Genomic DNA, 24,460 nt, shown 5'->3' on the forward strand with positions numbered 1-24,460 from the left:
GTTGCTGTCACGTGTGAGGAGGCAGCTTCACTGCGCTGGGGCAGCCGGGACGGGGGAGGCCGCAGCTCTCTCTGCCCCGGCTCCTGGCCCCGCGTCCACGCACCGACCGGCACAGACAGGGGCTGGTGGCAGCCCTGGGGTGGGCAGGCACAGCTGGTGTCTGCCCTTCGCGGCGGGGAAGGGGAACTGAAAGGGCTCTGCACCCATGGTGAGTGGGGACGTGACCCCCGGCATGGGGTTGGGGGGAGCCTGGTGAGGGGCTTGTGAGGGGAGCACAGCAGGGCTGAGGGGAGGGTGGCAGGGCTGAGGGTTTAGTGCTAGGCTCAGTTGAATTAGGTTAAAAAATTGGGCTTGACGATCTTAAAAGGTCTTTTCCAACTGGAATGGTTCTGTGAGGGGAGCTGGGTGGTGCTGGGGTAGCACGGTGGGCCTGTGGGGGTTTTCTGTCACAACCCTCCCCAGCTTTAACTGCTTGTAAAGATTTGGGGGTTGGGTTTGTAGGGGCCCCCCCCCTATCTCTGAGGGGCTGGGGTTGGCAGGGCAGCCTCACCACCATCCTTAGGCTGGTGTGAGCAGCTGGGGAGCTGGGAGGCCATTTCAGCCCCCAGCTGGAGGCAGAGCGGAGCTGTGTTCCCTGCCGTGCCCCCTGTCAGCTGCTCCTGTTTTGGGGAGTAAAAATAGCTCCGCCTGAGCCTGCAGGCAGCCTGGCTGAGCTGGAGGAGAGCCTGGGGGGTTGCTGTGGGGAGCATTGGGCAAGGGGCCTCATTGTTTTGGGGTTCTGCTGCTGCCCCCCCTCCCCAAACTGGTTGATGGGGGTCTGCCCTGATGGGGTGTCTCCATGTCTCTCCCCAAGGCAGGTGAATGCTGCTGGCTGCCCTGCTCCTGCTAGCGCTGGTGCTGTTTGTCTGGGCCAAAATGTCCAACCCTCAACCTGGGGAGGAGGAGAAGCCGGAGCAGATCCCAGCAGAGCAGCCAGCGGCTCACACCGTAGCCAAGCCCCCAGTGTCGCCCACCCCCCTGGCCCCCAGCTCGCCACCGAGGGCCGGCAAGGCTGCGGCAGGGGACAAGGAGCAGATTGTGGTGTACAACCCTGCTGCTCTTCGCCGGCCGACCCTGGCCAAATTTGTGCTGGGTTCCTTTGAGGACAACTCCTCCGACGATGAGCTGGTGACCACGGCCTTCAGGGTGGGCAGCCGGCGCAGCAGCCTGGTTGGGATAGGGGGGACCAGTGCTGAGCCCCTGGCTGTGACCACCCCCCAGGAGCCGGCCACTGGCATGAGGTACAACACATGGGGTCGAGATTGGTGGTGGGACACAGATTTGGAGCAGGCAGGTGCTTTTTGTGGCTGTGTTTCTCTGGGTTGCTGTTGCTAAAACTGGGGGGTTGTGTGCATGTGCTTCTTGGAGCCCCAAATCAATGCTCCCATCCTGCCTGCTTTGACTTGGTGCTACATGAAAAACCCTGATCATAAGGTTAGTGGCAGCACCCTGGGAAGAGCAGTTGTGTCCAAGCGCTCTGTGTGACAGCAGCACCACGTGCACAGTGGGGACTGGAGCAGGGGTTGCTTCATTACAGTGATTTGGGATGTCAGGGAACAGGGTGTAAAGTGCATGGTGCTCCTTCCCACGCAATCCTAGTGCTGTGGCCAGATTGCCAAGTTGCTGCTGTTTTTTCTCAGCTTCCTTTCTCATTTTACTGCTTCTCTCTGTCCCTGCACCATCTCCTGGTGCTGGGAAAGGCCAGGCTGATGCACTGGCCACAGCTGTGGTGGGCACAGCAGGGGGGTGCATCAGGGAGCAGGGATTTTCTTGTGTGGCAAGATGATACTGGGATCGGTTGTGGTGGTGAGTGTGGGGACAGGGTTTGCCTTGTGCTTGCCATCTTTCTGGGTGCATGTTTTGTGCATGAGTGTTGCAAGGGGCATCTCATGGGGTGTGTGGAAACCTGGGAGCCGAGCTGAGCGTTCTGACAGGGTGCTTGAACTTGCAGATGCTGCCCTGTGGCCCCAGGGTTGGGGTGGTCTCCTGCTGCCATGTGTACTTTCCTTGTGCTATTGCAGGGACACTGGCATGCTCCTGGCATTGCCTCTGGGGAAACACCATCCCAGGAGGATGGGGGTTTGTGGTTTGCTCCTGTGCCTCTCCTGCCCTTCCTCTGCTCTTGCAACTATTGCAGAGAAATTATTCAAAGTGGTTTTGTAATGAGTTGATGAAAAGTGGATGAGCTTTGCTCCGGGGGTAGCTTTACAGAGACTTTTTCCCTGTGGGGAAGCTCATTGCTGCCCGCTGCCTTGAGCAGGGGGGGTTCCTGTGCTCATGGCCATCATAAAGAGCTGGAAACAAAGTCCTGCTGCTCAGCTCCTCCCGGCCCCTCCACTCCCGCCGTGGTTAAAAATAGCAGACCTTTGGCTGCAGACACGTGTTATGAAACTTGACAGCCCAACGGTGTTTTCTTGCCCAGCTGGGTTTTGGGTGGTTTCACACGGCGCTGCCCGCCGGGTATCACTGTTTGTCTGCGTTCCAAGGCAGGAGGAGTTTCCTTGTGTTGCTGCCTGAGTCACCTTGCAGATGTGGTTGGAGCCGTTTGCAGGATGGGATAGGTGTGCTGGCACGGGCTTTGTGGTGGGGTCTGGGAAAGGGGCAGCACAGCTGGCCCTGGCAGAGCTGCTGAGCGGGGCAGGAAATGTGCCAGAGTGTGATAAACCCAGCCGTGTTTGGTGCAGTGCTCCAGCTCCTTGGAAAATACTCAGGGCATGGAAAGGTTGGGACATTTCCCAACATCCTGGGGGATTTCAATACATTTCCCCTCAAAATAAATGTGCCAAGTGCTACTTGTGCAAAACCTGTTCATTCTTGGAGGTGGGGGCTGGAGCTTCTTCCTTTAACCATTTGTAGCTCATCCATGGAATAACAACAGTTCAAAATCTGGCTGAGCGATGAGGGAGGAATGTGAATCTGCTAATTAAAACAGAAAGTTGTTTAAAACTCTGGGCAGAATCACAGCAAGACACATGCCTGGCTGCCAGAGAGGTCCCTGCCTGCAATGGGCTTCCAACACTGCCAGAGCCCCCAGCACTGGCTGCTATGGTGCCAGGAGGTGGGAGGGGCTCCCTTATAGCCCTGCTGGGGCCAGGCCCCTGCAGAGAGGCTGGTCTGGCCACCAGCTCAGCCTGCCCCACCTGCTCACTTCGGGGATGCACGATGGGCTGTGAACAAAGGAGCAGAGACTCTGGAAGGTGTGGGATGCCTTCAGTGGAAAACCATGGTAGGGGCTAGTCTTGCTGGCAGTGTGGTGAGCTTGGGAAAGGGTTTTGGTGCAAACCAGAAACTGCAGGGGCTGTTCAGTACATCTCAGCCACTGCAAAGGGGCACTTGTGCATGTAACATCCTAGCGGTGGGAGGGAGGGAGTGTGCTGTGTTTTGGTCCCTTGGAAGTCTCGCTGTTCCCTGACCCTTGGAGCAGAGCGTGGCACTTTCAGCAGTGCAGAAGCAGGCATGGCTGTGCTGTGGCAGTTGCAGTGTTCTAGACACTGATGGTTGGTGATCCCAGGGGTCTCTTCCAGCCTGAATGGTTCTGTGATTCTATGACACAAGCATGCTTCCAAAATCCCTGAGCAGCCCTCTCCTCCTTGAAATGCAAACCCTGGGGCTTTGGTGTGGTACAGCAGGGTCTTGGGCCAGTCCCTGAGGCTGCAAATCTGTTTGAATCAATGTGGACCCACAGCTGCTGAGGGGGTCTTTTAATTGCACTCTGTCCCCACTAAATTTCTTGCCCACATATAACTCACCCAAAAAGATTCCCTCTGCATGTTGCAGTGGTTTTTAAATGCCTCTGGAGAGATCCCGGTGCATGACAGAGAGCTGGTAGTGAGGAAGGTGAATCCCAATGCTGGCTGCATGTATCAGCAGGGTGAAGGTTTTATTGCTTTCCTCGGAAGAAACCACAGAGGGGGCAAAGTCTGGTCTCCAGTGCCTGCTGCTGCAGGGCTGCTGGGCTCTCTGCAGCTCCAGCCCCCACGAGAGCCCCAGCCAGTGGCAGCACAGGTGGTGCCTGGTGAGGGTTGACCCGGGTGACCGTGGTCTCACTGATGGCCACCCCGTCCCACTGCAGGCCCAGCATGTCCGGGCTGAACCTGGCGAAGAAGGGCCGGGAGCACAGGAAGATGGAACTGCAGCGGGACTTCACCGTCGCCTCGCCGGCAGAGTTTGTCACCCGCTTCGGGGGCACCCGCGTCATCGAGAAGGTCTTTCTCCTCCCCCTGCCTTTCTTTGCCCGGGTGGTGGGTTGGTTATTTTCATTCAAGTGTTGCCCAAGGCTCCTGAGCCCACCAGCCTCGGACTGATGACAATCTGGGACAGCCCAGAGCTGTTTGTCCTCTGGCTTCACCCACCCTTGTGGGCTGGGAGGGGGTAACCCTCCCAGTGCCGCCCTTGCATGGCAGCTGCTCACAGCAGCTCTGCATGGCTGGCACAAATAGAGGCCAAAGTACTGTCCTTTGTTAACCCCGGTGCCAGGTAACAAAGCTGCTGTTAAGGAGCCACTGCTGCATACAACCAGCTGTTGCGAAGTGTCCACCCCACGCCTCTACGCTGCTGCCCCTTGGGGCTGCGTGTCCAGCCCAGCAGCAAGGAGAGGTTCCAGCCTTAAGCCCCGTGTCTCCCTCCTGCCCAGGTGCTCATCGCCAACAACGGCATCGCCGCGGTGAAGTGCATGCGCTCCATCCGCCGCTGGGCCTACGAGATGTTCCGGAACGAGCGCGCCATCCGCTTCGTGGTCATGGTCACCCCTGAGGACCTCAAGGCTAATGCTGGTAATTCCTGAATACATCCCAGCAAGGGATGTTCCTCACCCTGGAGCTGAGTTGGGGCAGCCATTTCCTTCTCCCTGCAGTGCTGCCTGGGACAGGGCTCTGCACAGCTCAGGGTTACACAGTTTTCTCCTGCACAGCCAGATCCAGGAATAAATAATTTCCCCCCCCCTCCAGCCTCCCCGGGATGGAGGGTTTTGGGGGCTGGTGCAGGGACTGCCATGTACTGTCTTTCAGAGTACATCAAAATGGCAGATCACTACGTGCCTGTCCCTGGGGGAGCCAACAATAACAACTATGCCAACGTGGAGCTAATCGTGGACATTTCCAAACGGATCCCAGTGCAGGTAGCAGCCACTTGCAGGCCTCCCTCCTCTTTTCCAAGGGAAGTGGGTGGGAAAGAAGGAGCACTCAGGAAGGGGGTGACATCCCTCTGTGTGGAGGAGCTGGGTGTGATGCTGTGGGCGAGGGGAGGTAACAGCTTGTGCTGCTCCTTCTCTTGTGCCAGGCGGTGTGGGCTGGCTGGGGACACGCCTCAGAAAACCCCAAGCTGCCAGAGCTGCTGCAGAAAAATGGGATAGCTTTCCTAGGTAAGGTCTGGCTGCCTTCTCTGAGCCAGAGGCAGCAGCGGGCTAACGTGTGCATGCAGGCTTGCTTCCCAGGAACCAACGCCCATTTGGTGGGTCTGGCATGTCTCCCCTGCATGTGGCAGCCCCCAGGCTGGTTTCTTGGAGCTGTTCCAGGAATCCCACTCTTTTCTGGATTTTTTCCCTGTAATGCTCATGCTTATGAGCAGACCTTGTGTGCTGCCCAGCCAGGGGGCAGCCTCAGCTCTCCCCTTGGAGAAAGGTAGAGCTCAAACTTGAGCAGGGCAGTGGGTTTGGGGGGTTTCCCCACATGCCCACTTTTTGCAGAAGGGCAGGTGGTGCTGGCTCAGTGGGGAGCAGCTTTCTGCAGCATCCGTGTGATGGGGCTGGGCTGGCTAGCCATGCTGGTCCAGCTCACCCCTTCTCTCCTTGTTTGAAGGTCCCCCCAGTGATGCCATGTGGGCTCTAGGGGACAAAGTTGCCTCCACCATCGTGGCTCAGACAGTCCAGATCCCCACGCTACTGTGGAGTGGGAGTGGTAAGCACCTCCTCCCCTGCCCCACACACCATCCCTGCTCCCCCACGTCTCTCCTTCCTGTCTCCCCTTCTCCCCCAAAGCAACCAGAGATGAGGACTCCATCACAGGGTGGCTGCAGATGCTGGGGACTTTACTGCTGTGCACTGACTGCTGGTTCAGGCAGAGGGATTTTTAGGGATGGGGTGCATGAGAAGAGGGGAAATGGTGTGTGCCACCATGGAGTCCCCAGCTCTCTTGGACACAAGGAGCCTGCCACCCCAGCCATGCCACTCTGGTGGTAAACACAGCCCTGGCCATGCCTGCAGGTCTGGTGGCCCAGTGGTCTGAGGAGGAACAGAAGGATCAGCAGATGATCAGCATTCCCCTTGAGACATACGCACGAGGCTGTGTGAAGGATGTGGAAGAAGGCCTGGAGGTAAAGCTGAGCCTGTGAACCTCCCTCTGTCTCTTGTCCACCATTACAGTTCTCTTTGGAGCCCTTTTGGGCTCCCACTGCGTGTGACAGTAGTTCTGCCCTCTGCACAGATGCAGCTCAGGGCTGGGACAGGGTGGGCTGTTGGGGTGATGTGTTTGGGTCCAAAGAACTTCAGTCATGCTGGTCGTTCTGCCCCCTCAGATAGCCAAGAGGATCGGCTACCCACTGATGATCAAGGCAGCAGAAGGTGGTGGGGGAAAAGGCATCCGAAAAGTGGAGGTAGCAGAGGAATTTGGCACCAGCTTCCGGCAGGTGAGGGGTGCCCAGAATCCCCATCCTGATCCCTGTGCTATCCTGAGGCATGCAGCTGGGACCTGCTCCCACCCTGGGTGTCCTGTGCTTCCCACCCTTCGCTGCAGGACCTGCCTCCATCCTGGGGTGTTTTGGGGGGTGATGCCAGACCATGACCCTGTCCCTTACCACAGGTGCAGGCAGAGGCCCCCGGGTCCCCCATCTTCCTGATGAAGCTGGCGCAGCACGCGCGGCACCTGGAGGTGCAGGTGCTGGCTGATGAGTACGGCAACGCCATCTCCCTCTTCGGCCGCGACTGCTCCATCCAGCGCCGGCACCAGAAGATCATCGAGGAGGCACCCACCACCATTGCAGCTCCCTCTGTCATCGAGGTGATGGAGAAGGTGGGTGGCCCTGGTCTTTCAACAGGATTCTAGTGAGAAAGTGGTGAATTTTGTGCAGGGTTTATTGTGATTTTTGACACCTGAGGCTCTGAAGGGAAGGGAGGGACCCCTAAAGACAACTGGGGAGCTCCAGCCCTGCTCCTCTCCTTGGATCTGTGCAAGGATTGTTACCCCCCGTGGTGATGTCCCCCTCTCCTGCAGTGCGCTGTCCGCCTGGCTCAGATGGTTGGCTACGTGAGCACAGGCACCGTCGAGTATCTCTACAGTGAGGACGGGAGCTTCCACTTCCTGGAGCTGAACCCGCGCCTGCAGGTGGAGCACCCGTGCACAGAGATGATCGCCGATGTGAACCTCCCCGCTGCCCAGCTGCAGGTACCTGAGTGCACATGGGAGACTTTGTGAGTGTTAGATGAAGCAGTTTTGCAACTCAGGGAGGAGAGCTAGGCTGGAGCCTGGCAGAGGGAAGCTGTCCCACCTGCCAGCAGGTAGGGTGCAGACAGAAGCAATGTAGCATCCCTCCTTACCTTTGGCTCCCTGCTTGGAGCAGCTGCTTGCAGCATAGCTCCTCTTCCCCTCACTCTTAATTTAGATAATCTATCGATGTGTCCTGGTTGTAATCTGGATACTAAAGTCTTGTTCCGGCGGCTAAATCCTTGTTGTTACATGTGCAGATTGCAATGGGCATCCCCTTGCACAGGATCAAAGACATCCGGGTGCTGTACGGGGAGAGCCCCTGGGGCGATACTCCCATCTGCTTCCACAGCCCCACCAACCCCCCTGTGCCCCGGGGACACGTCATCGCCGCCCGCATCACCAGCGAGAACCCCGAGGAGGTGAGCTGAGGGCACTGAGGGGACAGGGACAGGCTCTTGAGCACTGGCCTCGTGTGTGGGGACGGAGGGACCCTGCCACTGTGGGGCTGAGCTGGGCATGGTCTTTCCCAGCTGGGAAATGCTCATGGGCGTTAAACCCATGGGACTGGTGACATCCAGGTGCAGGCTGATACATGACACAGGAGCTCCCCTATGTTTGTGCTGTATGAGTCTCAAGCCTGGTTTCTGTGTCTTCTGCTCTGCCTTCACTCAGGGCTTCAAGCCTAGCTCGGGGACAGTGCAGGAGCTGAACTTCCGCAGCAGCAAGAACGTCTGGGGGTATTTCAGCGTGGCAGCAGCTGGGGGACTGCACGAGTTTGCTGATTCCCAGTTTGGGCACTGCTTCTCGTGGGGAGAGAATCGGGAGGAGGCCATCTCGTGAGTGTGGCAAGATGGGGTGGAAAGTGGGTGTCCTTGGGAAGACTTGCAATTGCTGCATGAGCCTGGAAAAGTGGCTTTTATCTCAGAGGACCTGTTTCATCCAGCCATGAGGGTGCCCAGAGCTTGGAGGCTCATCACCCCAGTCCCTGTGGTTCCCTGTTTTCTCTGCTGAAGCCAAACACCTCCTTGTTGTTTGCTAATGGAGGGTTTTGCTCCCTAAAAGGAACATGGTGGTTGCCCTGAAAGAGCTGTCTATCCGTGGGGATTTCCGGACCACAGTGGAGTATCTGGTTAAGCTGCTGGAGACAGAGAGCTTCCAGAACAACGAGATAGACACCGGCTGGCTGGACCATCTGATTGCCGAGAAAGTGCAGGTGGGGGAGACTGGTCCCCATGGGGTCACCTCTTCCCCTGTGGTGCAAGACCCACTCCCCGTTATTTTTGCCTCCCACAGGCAGAGAAGCCAGACACGATGCTGGGTGTTGTCTGTGGTGCCCTGAACGTGGCAGATGCTGCCTTCAGGACCTGCATGACCGACTTCCTGCACTCGCTGGAGAGGTGAGGAGCAGGGACTGCCCACCAGGGGCTTGGCTGTGCCATGGGGCACAGGGAGTGCATGTCCTGCAGGGCAGCTTGGGCAGCCCATGGGGCTCCTGCAAGCATGGAGACCTGAGCTCTTCTCTCCCTGAGACATCTTCCTTCCTATTCTTGCTGCAAAAGCTTTGCAAATCCAGAGGCAGTACCCATGGCACTGCAACAGCCTGGGAAGCAGGGATATCTGCTGTGACTCTGAGCTTCAGATTTTCACCTACTGCTTTATCTGGAGACGGGAAAAAGTTTCAGGGGGTTGGGAAAACAGCTGTCAAGGAAAGTGGCTTGCCTGAATGAGGCTTGCTTTTCTTTCTACACTTGAATGTCAAGGTTATTCCTCCAGCCTTGGAGGACGCCTGGGGCTCTCCCCCACGCCCGTATCCGAGCGTGTTTTGCCAGCGGCTGGCCTGCCTCCAGATGCATTTTTACCAGGCGCTCACGTGGGTCGTTTAAAGCAGATGCTTGTCCCCTGCGGTCACCTTCGCGCCCCGCCGCGGCCAGCTCGGAGCCCGCAGGGGGCGATGCCAGCTGACATCTCGCACACTTGGCTCCCCGCGGGCGCGCCAGGCCAGCAACTTTTGTGTTGCCTGATCCGTCTGTTGTGTTTCAGGGGGCAGGTGCTGCCAGCAGCCTCCTTGCTGAACATCGTCGACGTGGAGCTCATCTATGAGGGCGTGAAGTACATTCTCCAGGTGAGGGCTGTGCTGTGCTCCTGCTGAACTGGCCACAGTGCTTCTTACAGGGACAGGAACATGTGGTCTTGTCCTGAAGGAGAAAGACGCAATAAATGTGAGGTTGTCCTTTAAAAACGTGCAACATAAAAATGAGATTAATGTCAGCGAGAGAGGCATTTTCATACATCCTGTTGCCCTGAGGTTGACAAAGAACCTCCTTTTCTTGCTTTTAAACTCAATTAGTTGAACTTCATGCAAAAACTCCCTACTCACGATGAAAGCAGCAGGTGAGCCACGAGTTAACCAGCTCCTGGGTGCAGCATGAGGTTGCTGCCTCCTGCCCTCCCCAGCACAGCCTGTCCCGTGGCATCATGCTGCTCCTGCACTAGCCCTTGCACCAAGCTTGGGGAGATGCTCCTTACCCCCAGCCATTCCCACCGCCCCCCAAAGGCCATTGCACACGTTTTGGGGGTTGCACTGAGGGCTGTCCCTGGCTGCTGCCCGCAGGTTGCCCGCCAGTCCCTGACCACTTATGTCATCATCATGAACTGCACCCACCTTGAGATCGACGTGCACCGCCTGAACGACGGCGGGCTGCTGCTCTCCTACCATGGCAACAGCTACACCACCTACATGAAGGAGGAGATCGACAGGTACCTCCTCGCTGGACCCCCGCTGGGCCTCCCTGCTGATCAGTTGGTGAGGCCTTTCCCTCTCTTTAAGATACCGGATCACCATTGGTAACAAAACCTGTGACTTCGAGAAGGAGAAGGACCCGACGGTGCTGCGCTCGCCCTCCGCAGGGAAGCTGCTGCAGTACACGGTGGATGATGGTGGACACGTGGCTGAGGGGAGTGTTTTTGCAGAGATTGAGGTGAGTTTTGCAGAAGAGCCTGGAGGATCGGTTTTCCTGTGATGCTGGCGGGCGGCAAAGAGGAAACCCACCGATGCTGCCCTGATGCTCGGGACTCTCTGCAACATGTGGGTGCTGCTTGCTCAGTGATGGTTTCACCCACCCTTGCCCAGGTGATGAAGATCATCATGACACTGACAGTGGAGGAGGCGGGGCGGCTGCACTACATCAAGCGGCCGGGCGCGCTGCTGGAGGCGGGCTGTGTCATAGCCCGGCTTGAGTTGGATGATCCCACCAAAGTGAAACCTGTGAGTCTGCTGGGGGCTGCCTGTGCTGCTGTCTCCTCTCATCCTCTCACAAATGGCACCCCAGGGAGGGCTGTGAATGCTTGTGGGGGAACAAAATGGAGGAGCTGCCCTGACTGGGACATCAGCAGGGATTTGTCCCCATGCTGGCACAAGGTGACATTTGTATGGCTGTGTCATATCCCACCTGTGCTGGGGCTTGGGTTGCTTCTCCATGTGCCATGGTGTTGCTCTTTGTAAGCATCACACACACACATAGTGTGCAGAATCTCACATCAAATGGTCAGTGTATTGACAGGACTCTGTCTACACCTCCAGTGTTTCTGTATTGTTTTCACAGTGTGACACTGGCAGAGACACAAAGCTGAGCATTAGGTGCCTCCTCTGTATCTAACCAAAAGCAGACACTGCAGGGGTTGTGCTGGCTTCTCTGGGGCAGCTGCAGCTCTTAGGGTGCTCCATGCCATGTCAGCAAGGACCTGGGTCAGCCCACCTCCCCCTTCTCTCTCCAGGCACAGCCATTCTTGGGGGGGTTGCCAGCCCAGCAGACCCTCCCCATCACTGGTGACAAGCAGCACCAGGTTCTTCGCAATGTGCTGGACAATCTCACCAACATCATGAATGGGTACTGCCTGCCTGAGCCCTACTTCAGCACTAAGGTGGGTGCTGCACCAAGGGTGTTCCAGGTGCCCTGCTCCATTGCCTCATGTTTGCCATGATGGCAAGACAGGCAGTGTTGGTGAGTGCAGGCAGCACCAGCTTCTGCTCCCTGCAGGTAAAGGAATGGGTGGCACAGCTGATGAAGACCCTGCGGGACCCCTCCCTGCCCCTCCTGGAGCTGCAGGAGATCATGACAAGCATTTCAGGAAGAATCCCACTCTCCGTGGAGAAGTCGATCCGGAAGGTGATGGCGCAGTACGCCAGCAACATCACCTCGGTGCTCTGCCGCTTCCCCAGCCAGCAGGTGAGCAGTGCTGGGGCTGTGCTCCCCAGCCTGCCCTTCCCTTCCTTTTTAGAGTTAGTTAGAAGGTTCTGCCTAAATTTGTCCTGCCAAGGGATATAATAAAAAAGTTAAATGAGTGAGGGCAACATTTGTGGGTTTTTGTTTGTAATTTTATTCTTTGTTTGGTTTTTTTTGTTTCTGTTTTCATATTTGTGTTTCTGTATTTATTTGTTCCCTTGCATTTTTCTCTTGGGCGGGCGGGGGTGGAAAACATCAAGGAAAGGCTTTGGGTGCAGCAGCCCTGTCCCCAGGCCAGCCAGGGAGCTGGCAGCCCTGCTCCCACTCTGGCTCTGAGCTCCCCTGGATCCTGTGCCCTCTCTCTGCAGATTGCCAACGTGCTGGACACCCACGCAGCCACCCTGCAAAGGAAGTCTGAGCGGGAGGTCTTCTTCATGAACACACAGAGCGTGGTGCAGCTGGTGCAGAGGTGAGCTCTGCACTGCACGTGACCCCCTGTGGTCCTCCCACTACTGTCACCTCCTCCCAGCACTCTGGGCTTTTCTGCTCCCCAGGTACCGCAGCGGCATCCGGGGCTACATGAAAACGGTGGTGTTGGATCTGCTGAGACGCTACCTGCAAGTGGAGACACAGTTCCAGCATGGTGAGGGGTTGGGGGTTTTCTGGGGGTTGTGCAGGACCCTCTAGAGGTCTGCAGGGCTCACCTTGCTTTGCCCCACAGCTCACTATGACAAGTGTGTTATCAGCCTGCGGGAGCAGTGCAAACCCGACATGACACCTGTGCTGGAGAGCATCTTCTCTCACGCCCAGGTGGCAAAGAAGAACCTGCTGGTGATCATGTTAATTGTGAGTACAGCCTGTGCCCTGAAACACCAGAGGTAGAGGCTGCTGGCAGGGAACATCCCATAAGCCAATGCAGGTTTTGTAACACTGAGGGATGGGATGTGGCTGCAGGTGGCTGTCACAGTCCTGTGCTTTCCCCTTGAAAGTGGTCAGTCACCTGAGGAACTGCTATTCTGCTCCTCATTTTGGGTTTGGCTTTCAGGTGTCCATCCCTCCTTCTTTGGGGAGACCTTACCTCCCCTCTGTAGGGTTGCATTGCTGCTCTTGCTTTCAAAGAGCAGAATTTTGCCTATTTTAGCACCTTGGCTCTTGCTCCCTTTGCCCAGATGGGGCTGGGGGTGTGGGATGAAGCCATCCTGCAGCGAAGGGCCTGAGCTGAGCCGTGGTGGTGGGTGCATTGCAGGAACAGCTCTGTGGCCGTGACCCCACGCTGACAGACGAGCTGACAGCCATCCTCAATGAGCTGACCCAGCTCAGCAAGACCGAGCACTCCAAAGTGGCGCTGAGAGCCCGGCAGGTCAGCAAGCACTGTGCTGTCCCCATCCCTGTCTCTGTCCCTGTCCCCTGTGCTCCCAGCCACCTGTCCCCTTGCAGGTGCTCATTGCCTCTCACCTGCCCTCCTACGAGCTGCGGCACAACCAGGTGGAGTCCATCTTCCTCTCTGTTATCGACATGTATGGACACGAGTTCTGCCCTGAAAACCTGAAGGTTGGGAATCGTGTGATTTTCTGCAGAGAGAATTTGGCTTTGGGGTGGCTCTGGTGAGGAGCGCTGGCTGAAAGTGGTTTAGCATTAAAACCAGCTAAAAAGCAAAGCCTTGCTGCAGTGTCAGTACCTGCGAAGAGCAGTGGAGGGGGTGCATCTCATTGCTGTCTGTCCCTTGCGCCTCACCCCATTTGTCAGGGAACTGGTGTGTGGACCCACCTCTGGGTCTGGCAGCGTCCCCACAGTGGGCTGAGTGTCCCATAGCACCCTGGTGCTGGTGTGGCATAGCCCCACATTGAGGGACCCCTCTGGAACATGCTTCCTCTATCCTGTGGTGAGGCAAGGGGGTCTCACTTCATCCATACCCTACATTTTGCTTTCTTTCCCCAGAAACTGATCCTCTCAGAAACCAGCATCTTTGACGTGCTCCCCACCTTTTTCTACCACACCAATCAGGTGGTGCGCATGGCAGCGCTGGAGGTGAGGGCGGGGGGGGGCTGTGGGGGCACACGAGCCCTGGGGGTGGCATGGGTGGGTGCAGTGGGAGCAGGGACGTGGTGGTACCTCCTGCCGTGCCCCTCCCAGGTGTACGTGCGGCGTGGTTACATTGCCTATGAGCTGAACAGCCTGCAGCACCGGCAGCTCTCGGATGGCACCTGCCTGGTGGAGTTCCAGTTCATACTGCCCTCCTCCCACCCCAACAGGTATGCAGGGCCCTGCACACCTGGCCTGCTCCCCTGGACATGGTCATTTTTTTGCAAAGCTGTTTGGTTTGTGCCTTCTCCTCCACACTAAACGCAGGGACTCTCAGAGGGAACTGCACCCTGCACTCTCCCTTTGCCAGGGGAGCAGGATGAGCCCTCTCTGGGTCAGGGTCCTGCTTGGTCCCTGTTGGACCCAGGAGCCACCACCCATGGTTGATGGTTACTTTGCTCCCCTGCACAGGTTGTCTGTCCCTGTCAGCATCTCCAACCCTGACCTAGCCAGGCACAGCACTGAGCTCTTCATGGACAGTGGCTTTTCTCCCCTGAGCCAGCGGATGGGAGCCATGGTGGCCTTCAACAAATTTGAGGACTTCACAAGGTGAGGAGGCGGGCATGTGCCTGGCTGGTCCTGCATGTGTACCTTGGGTACCACTGTGGTCATTAAAGAGCAAAAGTGTGTGGAAGATCCAAAACTGATGGCAGCTGGGCAGTGCTTGGGGCAGCTCCTCTTCCACCTGCAGCCAGAGCTTGGGAACGAGTGGTATTTTCAGTACAACAGTTGAGTGGTGAGGACATGACATGTAATTTGGGGACGTGTGGAGCCTGGGTAGGCTAAGCATCTCTGCACATTAACCCAGCAGAGCTGCATTTCACAAGCTGTGGCTTTGCCATGGGCTGGTGGAGTTCTGCTGAGCCAGAGTATGCCACGCAGGCCACCATGCTGGCACCTGCATCCCTTCCACAGCAAGTCCCTGGTGCCGTTCCCTCAGGCAGGGGTTGGCACAACCTGCTGACTTGTCATCCCATCCCCACTGTTTGGGCAGGAACTTCGATGAAGTGATCTCGTGTTTTGCTAACCCACCTTCAGAGAGCGCGCTCTTCAGCGAGGCACGAGCCACCGTCTATGAGGAGGAGGATGCCAAGGTGAGCATGAGGCCATTGCTGCCCGCCCAGGTGGTGCTGGGATGGCAGTGGTGCTGCTGGTCAGGGCTAACTGGGGGGTTTTGTTACCAGAGCGTCCGCGAGGAGCCGATCCACATCCTCAACATAGCACTCCACTGCGCCGAATATGCAGAGGATGAGAAGCTGGTGCCCATCTTTAGAGCCTTTGCCCAGTCCAAGGTCTGTTTCTGGGGCTGGAACCCCTTTTTTGCAGACCTGCAAGCCAGGGCACCGTATCCCAAGGTGCTACCTCATCCCCATGCAGCGTTTCCCAAAACACTGCACCTTATGGAAGCCACTAGGGTTTTGTTTGCTGCCTTGGTGGATATGTTTACGCTCTCATGGCTGATGGTTTCTTCTGTTTCCATGTAGAAAAACATCCTTGTTGACTGTGGTCTCCGAAGAATCACATTTCTGATTGCCCAGCAGGTGAGTGCAGACTGAGCTGCTGACCAGCAGAGTGACCTCAGACACATTGTGCTTCCACCTGCCTAGAACCCCTAGAAATATCTATAAATACCTTGCAGACATGGCATTGCTTGATGGACATAACTATTGCACAAGAGCTGAGAATCAATTAATGAGGGATTCAATGAGTTATTTACCTCCTGTATTATCCTTTATGCTGCTAACGTCCCCAGTATCGTGCGGTTCCTGCGTGGCCACTACATGGTTTATGGTGCCTCTCAAAGGCATTGATTGCTCCCTTGGTGGGAGGAGGAAACCCACAAGCTTTTCCCTTTCAACAGTTTCACTGAAAACTGGCAAAGCCCTCCGCATGCCAGGAGTGCTGACACTGAGCTTCCTCTCCCTTTCACTCTAGAGAGAATTCCCGAAGTTTTTCACCTTCAGAGCCAGGGATGAGGTAGGAGCTGTGGTGAGAGCAGGGTCTGGCTGGTGCTGGCTGGCGGCCGCTCGCTCACCCCCCGGCACGGCCCCAGTTTGCAGAGGACCGCATCTACCGGCACCTGGAGCCGGCGCTGGCCTTCCAGCTGGAGCTGAGCCGCATGCGCAACTTCGACCTGACGGCCATCCCCTGTGCCAACCACAAGATGCACCTCTACCTGGGGGCTGCCAAGGTGCAAGCGGGTGCCGAGGCCACCGACTACCGCTTCTTCATCCGAGCCATCGTGCGCCACTCGGACCTCATCACCAAGGCAAGGCGGTGCCGGGTCCCCTGGCTGCGCGGGCAGAGGTGGTGGGTGTATTTTTGGGTTGTTCTGGCCAGCCCTGATGGCCCGGTGCACTGCAGGAGGCTTCCTTTGAGTACCTGCAGAATGAGAGTGAGCGGCTGCTGCTGGAGGCGATGGATGAGCTGGAGGTGGCCTTCAACAACACCACCGTCCGCACCGACTGTAACCACATCTTCCTGAACTTTGTCCCAAAGGTTGTCATGGACCCTTCCAAGGTGCATTTCTCAGTGTTCTGCTTCCCTAGAAGCGTACATGACCCTAGAAGGGGGGTGGATTTGGCTGCCCCAGAGACTCCTGCAGCTTAATTTCTGTGTCAGATCCTCACTGTGGGCTGCTTGCTGGGAGGTGCTGAGGTTTCACACTTTGCAATGATCAGGGCATTTTTGTACAGACTTGGAGAAGCAGGCAGTTTGCTGGAGGGCATGAAGACAGGTGGCAGGCTCTTCCCTCAGGCAATGTGTGGTCTGAATGAGTTGGGGCTGTGTCCCTTCAGGAGGCTGTGGGGCACCATCTTCCCCTTTCCACAGTGGATAGTCCAGATGGCAGCATCAGCCCCCAGGGATGGAGGGAGGGAAGGGGCTTGCCCAAAGCAAATCTGAAATGACTGTTGGGGATGGAGATGTAATAAGGATGCTCCAGCCTTGGCACTGGGGACAGTGCTGTCCCTGGGGCCACAGACCCATCTGTGTGCTGTCCTGTGCCCAGATCGAGGAGTCGGTGAGGTCCATGGTGATGCGCTATGGCAGCCGCCTCTGGAAGCTGCGGGTCCTGCAGGCTGAGGTGAAGATCAACATCCGCCTGACACCCTCTGCCCCCGCCATCGCCATCCGCCTCTTCATCACCAATGAGTCTGGCTACTACCTGGACATCAGCCTCTACAAGGAAGTGAGGGACCTCAGCACTGGCAGCGTGAGTAACCGCAGCCAGCACCTGCAAACGGGAACCCAGCCATGGCTGCTGGAGGAGCTGTCAGCTATGGCACAATTTTAGGGTGGCTTCTGCAAAAATCCTCATGCTCCTGCAGTGCTGGTCTGTCTTAGAGCCCCCAGGACTGTGCAGCCGCATTCCCAGGGCTGGCCCAGTTTCAGTCCCCCCTGTGCTGCATCCAGTTGGGCATCTCAGGGTGACGCTTTGCTCCAAAATAGTGCTGAGCCCCAAGAGTGTTGCTGGTGCAGAGTCAGGCAGTTTTTGGTCTGGGAGGTGAAGGTCAATGTTAGAGTATTACTGGTACTTGCAGCACAGCACTGTTGTGCTCTGTCCCCTCAATAGCAAAGAGTGTGGTGGAAAGTCATAGGTTTCTGCTGAGCTGAGCCATGGGCATGAGCACTATGGCCAGGCAAATCTCAGCAGCCCTGTGGGACTCTTGCACCCTAGTGTTGCAGAGGGGCCTCACCTGGCCAAGATAACACAGCTACACTCTGCTCTTCTCTCCAGATCATGTTTCAGTCATTTGGGAACAAGCAAGGGCCACAGCACGGGATGCTCATCAACACTCCCTATGTCACCAAGGACCTGCTTCAGGCAAAGCGGTTCCAGGCACAGTCCTTGGGCACCACCTATGTGTATGATTTCCCAGAGCTGATCAGGCAGGTGAGTCTGGCTAAGCAAAAAGAGGCTCCAAATCTCTGCATTTGCTTTTCTTCCCCCACCCTCCCCAGTTACTCCCTTCTGGGGAAAAGACCCATTCATGTCTCTGCAGGCTCTCTTCAAGCTATGGGGCTCCTCAGACCTGTATCCCAAGGACGTCCTGACGTACACTGAGCTGGTGCTGGACTCACAGGGGAACCTCGTGCAGATGAACAGGGTGCCTGGAGGGAATGAGGTAGTAGAGAATGATTTGGGAATGGGGGAAAAGAGAGAGAGGGGGGTGAGGGGGAAGCTGTGCTGCAGCAGGTGGCAATGGCTGGTGGCTTCCCTGGTCTGGCTGTGTTGAAAGCCTGGGAGATGCTCCTCAAGCAAGCATTTTGCCTGTTGGTGAATGCACTCTGCAGCTTCTGCCCCATTTCTCTGGAGGCGCCAGCGCTGTGACCTCGTGCTGTTCTGGGGCAGGTGGGGATGGTTGCTTTCAAAATGAAGCTGAAGACCCCCGAGTATCCGGAAGGCCGGGACATCGTGCTCATCTGCAACGACATTACCCACAAGATCGGGTCCTTCGGGCCAGAGGAGGACCTGGTGTTCCTGAGGGCCTCGCAGCTGGCGCGGGCCGAGGGCATCCCCCGTGTCTACATCGCTGCCAACAGCGGCGCCCGCATCGGCTTCGCTGAGGAGATAAAGCACAAGTTCCAGGTGGCCTGGGAGGAGCCTGCAGAGCCCTACAAGGTGTGTGGGCACATCCCCTCCTGCTGTCACAGGAAACAGCAGATGGGTTGTTTGGGGAAGGAAGGATCAGAGCTAAACCAGGGGAGAAAACTGTGGGATCAGTGCTGGGGGGTGAGCTCACAGCTGCGCCTGCTGCTATGGGTTGGTTTCCTCTGCTTTCCCCAGCATGGTGAGGGTAAAGGTGCCAGTGCTGGCATGGCTGCTCTGTCCAGACCTGGTCCATGAGCCACCGTTGATGTATAGGCTGAGTTTGGGTTGGATTTGGAGAGGGGCATGTCCCATGTGTGAGTGTGCACAGGAGGCTCCACAACTCCTCCTCCTCTTTATTTCCAGGGGTTCAAGTACCTGTACCTGACTCCCCAGGACTACACAAGGTTCAGTGCCATGAACTCGGTGCACTGTGAGCATGTGGAGGAAGGGGGCGAGTCCAGGTTAGCCCCACTCTCCCACAGCCTGAGCCTTGCCTGGCATCCCTGCTAGATGCAGCTCCCAAATCCAGTCTCAGTGTCCTGCCAGACACATCATGCAAGCAAGTACATCCCCCTGTCCTGCCCATGCCACCATGGCTCTGCTTTCCTGCAGGTACGTTCTGCTGGACATCATTGGGAAGGAGAATGGATTTGGGGTGGAAAACCTGAGAGCTGCTGGCACCATTGCTGGGGAGTCCTCTCATGCTTACGATGAAATAGTGACCATCAGCATGGTACAGCCATGGGTCCCTCCCCTGCTCGGCTCCTTCCCTCTCTCCTACTTGTTTTCAAGGTCACCTTGGGGGAATAACAGGATGCAGCAAGTGACCTGGTGTAACTCCTGCAGAGCCAGGGAGCATCATTCTCCTGGTGCTCACAGACTCTGCTGCAGCCCTTTCTCCTCAGTAACCCCTTGGGTCTCTGTGTGTGTGCCCAGGTGACCTGTCGTGCCATTGGGATTGGTGCCTACCTGGTGAGACTGGGCCAGCGTGTCATCCAGGTGGAGAACTCCCACATCATCCTCACTGGTGTCGCTGCTCTCAATAAGGTACCACACTCCAGCCACGTGTCTCCCCTGGCGTGTGTCTGTCCCTCCTGGACAGAATGGCACTGGTTTGAGCTGATGGGAAACCTGCTTACCTAAACCTGTGCACTTGGCTGAAGCAGGATCCCTTTGCTTTAGCATCAGCCTGGTAGGTGGGGGTGGAAATTCAGCCTCAAACCAGAGGGAACGTGCCTGTATGGAGGTTTGACAGAACAAGGAGGAGCAGCTCCTGTGTTAGCAGAGAGTGACATGTCTTTCTGTTAACAATTCTGGTTAGGTGTTGGGCCGGGAAGTTTACACATCCAATAACCAGCTGGGAGGTGTGCAGATCATGCACAATAACGGAGTTTCCCACGTCACTGTCCCGGATGACTTTGAGGGGGTCTACACCATCCTGCAGTGGCTCTCATACATACCCAAGGTATGAGGGTGCTGCAAGCCACAGCTGTGGGCTGTTGCCTGTGACAGGTTGGTAATCTGCTCTCTGGGGCTCTGCCCTGCAGGATAACAAGAGCCCAGTGCCCATCACTGCCATAACTGACCCCATTGAAAGAGAAATCGAATTTGTCCCTTCCAAAGTCCCCTATGACCCCAGGTGGATGCTGGCAGGAAGACCCCATCCGAGTAAGTGAGGGCAGCCTGAGACCTCTGTAGCAACACTCCCAAATGTCTTGTGGCTGCAACTCTCCCCACCCTGGTGCAGAAGGTGCTTTTTGCTGTGGGTTGGTGCCCTTCAACACTGTTGCAGAGCTTCACTTTTCCCTGTGCTTTGCAGCTCACAAGGGGACCTGGCAGAGTGGCTTCTTCGACCAGGGCAGCTTCTTGGAGATTATGAGACCATGGGCTCAGACAGTTGTGGTCGGCAGAGCAAGGTACTACCAGGAGCAAGGGTTGTAGGCCCAGGGCAGAGAGCAATGCTGGGAGCCTGCATGCGTGGCCAAGGGCTCTTGAGCTCTGTGGCACTGCTTTTGGGAGGCGGAGGGGAAACACCTCTCTGGTTGGGCTGGAGCGCAGCATGGAGGGGAGCTGGTCTCTGCTGAGGCCATCCTGCCTTGCTGCAGGCTGGGAGGTCTCCCAGTAGGTGTCATCGCTGTCGAGACCCGCACCGTGGAGGTGGCAATCCCTGCAGACCCTGCCAACCCAGAGTCAGAGGCAAAGGTAAGTGGGGAGACCTTAGTGTGGCCGAGTGGCAGCCAGGAGGAGGCTGGGGGGGACAGCAGGGGAAAAGCTGAGTGTTGTCCTTTGAAATATCCCTTGTTGTCCTTTGAAATACTTTCCTTGAAGAGTGACTAAATCAAATGTGCTCAGTCAGTTTTCTTTCAGCCCTTTCACACTGTGTGCTGCCGAGCTGCCAGCACAGTGTGCTGGGAAGCACCAGCACTGATCTCAGCACTGCTGCTCCCTGTCTTTTCCAGATAGTCCAGCAGGCTGGGCAGGTCTGGTTTCCAGACTCTGCTTTTAAAACAGCCCAGGCCATTCGGGACTTCAACCGGGAGCATCTCCCGCTGATGATCTTTGCCAACTGGCGAGGCTTCTCCAGTGGAATGAAAGGTATCCACACTTGAGGTGCCCAGCTCCCTGTGTCATACCTTGCTGCCAGCACTCCTGCCACCCCTCAGATTCTGGGATGACCCAGCCTGCCAGGATCCTACCCACACTACTCTGGGATGTGGGGTTGGTTGGGCTGGGGAGGTGATGGGACATCACCAGGACCCAGGTCCCAGGGCTTGATAGCTTCCTGTTGAGCTGTTTTGTGGGTGCTTTTTTAGTGTCTCCAATGGAGAAGGTGGCTTTGGACTGCTAGGAGGAGGCAAGGGGCAATATCCTGGCCCACAGCAGGTGGGGCACTTGGCCACTGAGTCCCTTTGGCTTTCAGACATGTACGACCAAATGCTGAAGTTCGGTGCCTTCATTGTCGACAGCCTCCGGGACTTCAAGCAGCCTGTCCTGGTCTACATCCCACCACATGCGGAGCTGCGGGGAGGCTCCTGGGTGGTCATTGACTCCACCATCAACCCCCTGCACGTGGAGCTCTATGCAGACAAGGAGAGCAGGTCAGTGTCTGAAACACATCTTCATCCTCCGTGCCCCATGTGCAGAGAAATGAGAGCTGCATGAGGTCTGCAGCGTCATGGTCACACTGGCAGAGACCTCTGCTCACTGGAGATGTGTATTTTTTTACCCTTGAGTTAATCAGAGCCAAGAGCTAGATGTTCCAGAGCAGTGTGGTGACTATCTCCTTGGGGATATCCTCCTGCATCCAGTGAAGGCTGTGGACAAATAAAACAGGGTTCTATGGGCCAGGAGTCCTTTTCTCTAACCTGAATGTATGCACATTGGAGCAAGCTGTAAGGTGTGGGAGGACAGACAAGAATCTCAGACTGGAAACAAACCCCTTTTAGCTTTTTTATTTCTCCATAATTCTTGGAACAGACAGTTGCTGGGACCTCTTATCCCAGGATTTATTCTCCTATGCAGACCAGTCCCTGCCTTACCAAAATTTCCTTCCAGGGGAGGCATTTTGGAGCCTGGAGGAACAGTGGAGATCAAGTTCAGAAAGAAAGATTTGGTGAAGACCATGAGAAGGATCGATACAGTCTATGCCAAACTTGTTGAACAGCTGGGTAAGAGTGTTTCAGCTTGTGAGCGTTGGCAGCAGTAAGTTAAAACATGAGGCTCAAACACCATGGTGGCAACCACCAGAAAATCCTTTAGTGCTCCTCTGTGAAAAGTCTTCATGGCTTTTCTGATGGTGAAGCCTGCCAAGAGGATGTGGTGGTACCTTAAAACACCTGTGTCTCCTGGGGGCTCCCTGAATGATGCTGGACTTTTCTGCCATGATTTGAGATGAAGAATGGCAATGGTCATGCTGGATCAGTACCTACTGAGACAACACACAGCCATTCTGGAGCCGTGCAGAAGTTGTCTCTGATGCACTGAGTCTCCTTTCACCCTGTGACCAGCTCTTGCCTGCAGTGGGTGGTGGAGCTGTGTTGGGAGGTCCTTGCCCTCAAGCCCCTCCACCCTGCTAAAGCACGGTCCCACAAAGTCCTTGCAAATGCCACCTCCCACCTTTCTTGCAGCAGGCACTGAGCACAGAGTGTCCCCTTTGTGGCCCTGGGCTCGAGGCAGGGGTCTAACTGTACCAAAGCAAAGGGACCTGACATAGGAGCCCAGTTTCCTGGTGGGGGTGACTGATGTGGGAGCACTGAGCGGAGCCCAACCCCAGTGGTGGCCTGTGGACCCTGTCACAGGGTTGGTGGGTGGACTGCTCAGCACAGCCTGTTCTACAGGGAACCCTGAGCTGCCCAAGGAACAGCACAGGGAGCTGGAGAAGCAGCTGAAGGCCCGTGAGGAGCTGCTCCTGCCCGTGTACTACCAGGTGGCCGTGCGCTTCGCTGACCTGCACGACACCCCAGGCTGCATGCAGGAGAAGGGCGTCATCACTGTGAGTGGGCAGCAGAGCCGTGGGCAGGGGCTGCTCAGGGGTTTGCAGCAGTGGGCAGGGGCTGCTCAGGGGTTTGCAGCAGTGGGCAGGGGCTTGGAGCAGGGGGGTTTGCAGTGGTGTGAAGGTGAGAGGCTAAGTCTTCCCCTGGGGGTCTGGGCTGCAGCAAAAGGTGTCCTTCCTGCCCTGGGTGCTGCTCTCTGCTCCAGCCCAGCAGAGCTGCCTTCACACCTGCCAGTGAGCAGTCACTGCCCCCCAGCTCCTCTTCTCTCTGCAAAGGCAATCTTGGGCTGTGTCTCCATTTCTGCAGGACATCCTGGAGTGGAAGAACGCCCGCTCCTTCCTTTACTGGCGGCTGCGGAGGCTGCTGCTGGAGGAGATGGTGAAGGCAGAGGTGCTGAAGGCCAACAGTGAGCTGAGCCACATCCACATCCAGTCCATGCTGCGGCGCTGGTTCATGGAGACAGAAGGAGCTGAGAAGGTACCCTCAACCCCAGCTTCCCAAAGAGTTCCTGCAGCCAGGAGCTCTCCAGGGCTGTCACAGCTCTTTTGCCAAGGGAGGAACAAACCTGAGGACAGAGGAGAAAGGGGGTCTCAGACTGTGCAGGTGTGGGAGCCCCTGCCCATGGTGCTGCTCTCTCCAGGGCTACCTCTGGGACAACAACCAGGTGGTGGTGGAGTGGCTGGAGAAACACATGCGAGAGGACAATGACACCCGGTCAGCCATCCGGGAGAACATCAAGTACCTGAAGAGGGACTACATGCTCAAGCATGTCCAGGGGTGAGTGGCCACAGGAGCCAGGATGTGGCAGGCAATGCTGTCCCCTGGGTTGGGGACAGCAGGTGGAGGAGATGAGGTGGTTTGTGCTTCAGCCTCCAAGGCAGCTGCCCTCTTCCCTCTGCCTTGCAGTTTGATCCAAGCCAATCCAGAGATGGCCATGGACTGCATCATCCAGATGACTCAGCACATCACCCGGGCTCAGAAGGCCCAGATCGCCCATCTCCTTTCAACAGTAGATGATGACAGCCCACCTTGAGCTGCTGGCCAGCAGCATGCAGGGCAGGAGGGGCACCAGGACATACTGCTGCTCAGAGGCCAGACCTCACCTTCCCACCTGGTTCCTCAGCCCTTTAACTGAGGCCTTGCACTCTTACTCATGTTCCTAAATAAAGGATGCCAGTGTTTGTATTTTAAGCCATGAAGATGGTCTTGCCATCCATGCATTGTTCCCTCTGGCACTGGGGCTGTTCATCAGAGGGGTGGCTTGGCCAAAGATTAACCTGTCCTGAGCCAAGTCTGGATCTGTTGCAGAACTTCATTTTTAAAAGAATCTAAAGTCTGTTGCTGTGTTGTAGTTGCAAGCCCTGGCCTTAGTCTTTGAAACCAGCACCAGTGTCAGACACGTCTCACGAGACTGGATGGAGCTGGAAAGAGACTGACCCAGGCACCACCAGGAAGCAGGATGAAGGAGGAGGTTGTATCTGTACAGCTGTGCTGAGACTGATCAGGCACCAGCATGAGGAAGTGTAACCCTGCTGAAGACACAGTCTCAGACTGATGTTTTAAAATAAATTCAAGAACTGTGAGGAGCAGTTTGTCTCATCCTTTCCCTCG

The 24,460-nt window shown here is 56.5% G+C and overlaps 2 protein-coding genes across 2 annotated transcripts in view; one reads left to right on the forward strand and one right to left on the reverse strand.

Moving 5' to 3' along the window:
* CORO1C (coronin 1C) overlaps window positions 1–24,460 on the reverse strand; it is a 197,000-nt gene that overhangs the window by 155,203 nt on the left and 17,337 nt on the right. The window lies entirely within an intron of this gene.
* Window positions 24–24,432, forward strand: ACACB (acetyl-CoA carboxylase beta). Its single transcript, XM_051633862.1, has 53 exons — window positions 24–208; window positions 854–1,280; window positions 4,112–4,244; window positions 4,673–4,811; window positions 5,046–5,155; window positions 5,317–5,398; window positions 5,835–5,933; window positions 6,239–6,348; window positions 6,550–6,660; window positions 6,834–7,043; window positions 7,245–7,415; window positions 7,715–7,876; window positions 8,130–8,293; window positions 8,520–8,670; window positions 8,751–8,854; window positions 9,498–9,579; window positions 10,069–10,214; window positions 10,285–10,435; window positions 10,588–10,722; window positions 11,232–11,378; window positions 11,495–11,683; window positions 12,049–12,149; window positions 12,235–12,323; window positions 12,402–12,526; window positions 12,927–13,040; window positions 13,118–13,231; window positions 13,619–13,708; window positions 13,814–13,932; window positions 14,174–14,311; window positions 14,757–14,856; window positions 14,947–15,054; window positions 15,247–15,303; window positions 15,698–15,739; window positions 15,816–16,031; window positions 16,127–16,282; window positions 16,773–16,976; window positions 17,502–17,657; window positions 17,767–17,889; window positions 18,117–18,386; window positions 18,720–18,817; window positions 18,969–19,089; window positions 19,293–19,403; window positions 19,678–19,821; window positions 19,904–20,024; window positions 20,176–20,272; window positions 20,462–20,558; window positions 20,816–20,951; window positions 21,277–21,454; window positions 21,912–22,024; window positions 22,694–22,848; window positions 23,156–23,326; window positions 23,490–23,626; window positions 23,756–24,432. Exons 2-53 carry the CDS (start codon window positions 862–864, stop codon window positions 23,880–23,882), a joined length of 7,143 nt encoding a protein of 2,380 aa, XP_051489822.1. The 5' UTR covers window positions 24–208; window positions 854–861; the 3' UTR covers window positions 23,883–24,432.

This window comes from Apus apus, chromosome 16, assembly GCF_020740795.1.
Source record: "Apus apus isolate bApuApu2 chromosome 16, bApuApu2.pri.cur, whole genome shotgun sequence".
In the NCBI taxonomy this organism is placed as follows: Eukaryota; Metazoa; Chordata; class Aves; order Apodiformes; family Apodidae; genus Apus; species Apus apus.